General features: G+C 60.6%; 1 protein-coding gene across 1 annotated transcript in view; it reads left to right on the top strand.

Annotated features, from left to right (window-relative positions):
- Positions 1 to 152: 152 nt before the first annotated feature.
- Positions 153 to 1,017, top strand: part of CACNA2D2 (calcium channel, voltage-dependent, alpha 2/delta subunit 2) — a gene marked incomplete at both ends in the record, with an annotated part of 8,391 nt that continues 7,526 nt past the window's right edge. The window contains one exon of the mRNA XM_009701344.1: positions 153 to 250. Within this exon, the coding sequence (XP_009699646.1) occupies positions 153 to 250 (98 nt within the window). The remainder of the gene's footprint in view (positions 251 to 1,017) is intronic.

Genomic DNA, 1,017 nt, shown 5'->3' on the forward strand with positions numbered 1-1,017 from the left:
GAGCAAGCATCCCCCAGCACTGGCCCTGGGGGCCACCTGGCACATGTAACCATATTGTGCCAAAGCCCAGTGGTGTGAGCTCCCAGCCGGAGCCTGCTGCCTCCTCGCATCCCTCTGCCCTGTCTGCCATGTCCCCCTGTCCCCCACCCCAGGACAGCCCTACGTTGCTCATCACCTGCCTTCCCCCCACAGCCACCCCGTGGAGAGCCCCCAATAAGATCGACCTCTACGACGTGCGCAGGCGGCCCTGGTAAGGGGGTGCTGGGTGGGGAGGGGGGGTCCCTTCCCAGCCGGGAGCAGCCAGCTCCCTCCCCTTTTCATTTCACACATGGTTGGCGTTGGCAAACAGGCGCAGTAACACTGGCACAGGCATCTGAGCTGCGGCTCTCAGCTCCTGCTCCCGTCTTCCTGGGAAGGCAGAGCAGGATGGAGAGATAAATCCTTGGATACAGATCAAACATGGAGAGCTGCGCAGGGCAGCGCCAGCCACCACTGCCAGTGCTCAGTCCCGGCCAGCATTCCCATCCAAACAGGAAAACAACCGGCTCTTGGAGACCGTGAGCTGGGGGGGATGGAGAGAGAAACGGGCAGGCAGTGCCAGGCTGTGGTTAAGCTGTAGCTGCCAGCAGCCATTCGGCCACGCACCAGGTGAGGTGGGACTGAATCGGTTCCCCTTAGCCCACGTGCCGGCTTGGCAGCACTGATTATCGTGCTGGCCGTGGGGCCGGGAGAGCTGCAGCCCTGTCCTGCCCATGGATGCTGCCAAAAAATGCAGGCCTGGAGAGGAAAGTGGGTGCAGGTCTGCGGCACGTGCCCAGGAGCCCTGTATCCCAGGGGAGCATCCCTGCCCACACTGGGAGCTGCCCCCTCTCCTTGTCAGAAAATTAGTGGCCCTGCTACTATGGTTAATTGTCTTTGATTGCTCCATATTAATTATTATCTGTTCTCCACTGAGGTGGCCGTGTGGGTTATTGGCAGAGCAGGGACTGGCAGGATGTTTTAAGAGAGGTGCTGATG

Source organism: Cariama cristata, unplaced genomic scaffold (assembly GCF_000690535.1).
Source record: "Cariama cristata isolate BGI_N322 unplaced genomic scaffold, ASM69053v1 scaffold29455, whole genome shotgun sequence".
NCBI lineage: Eukaryota > Metazoa > Chordata > Aves > Cariamiformes > Cariamidae > Cariama > Cariama cristata.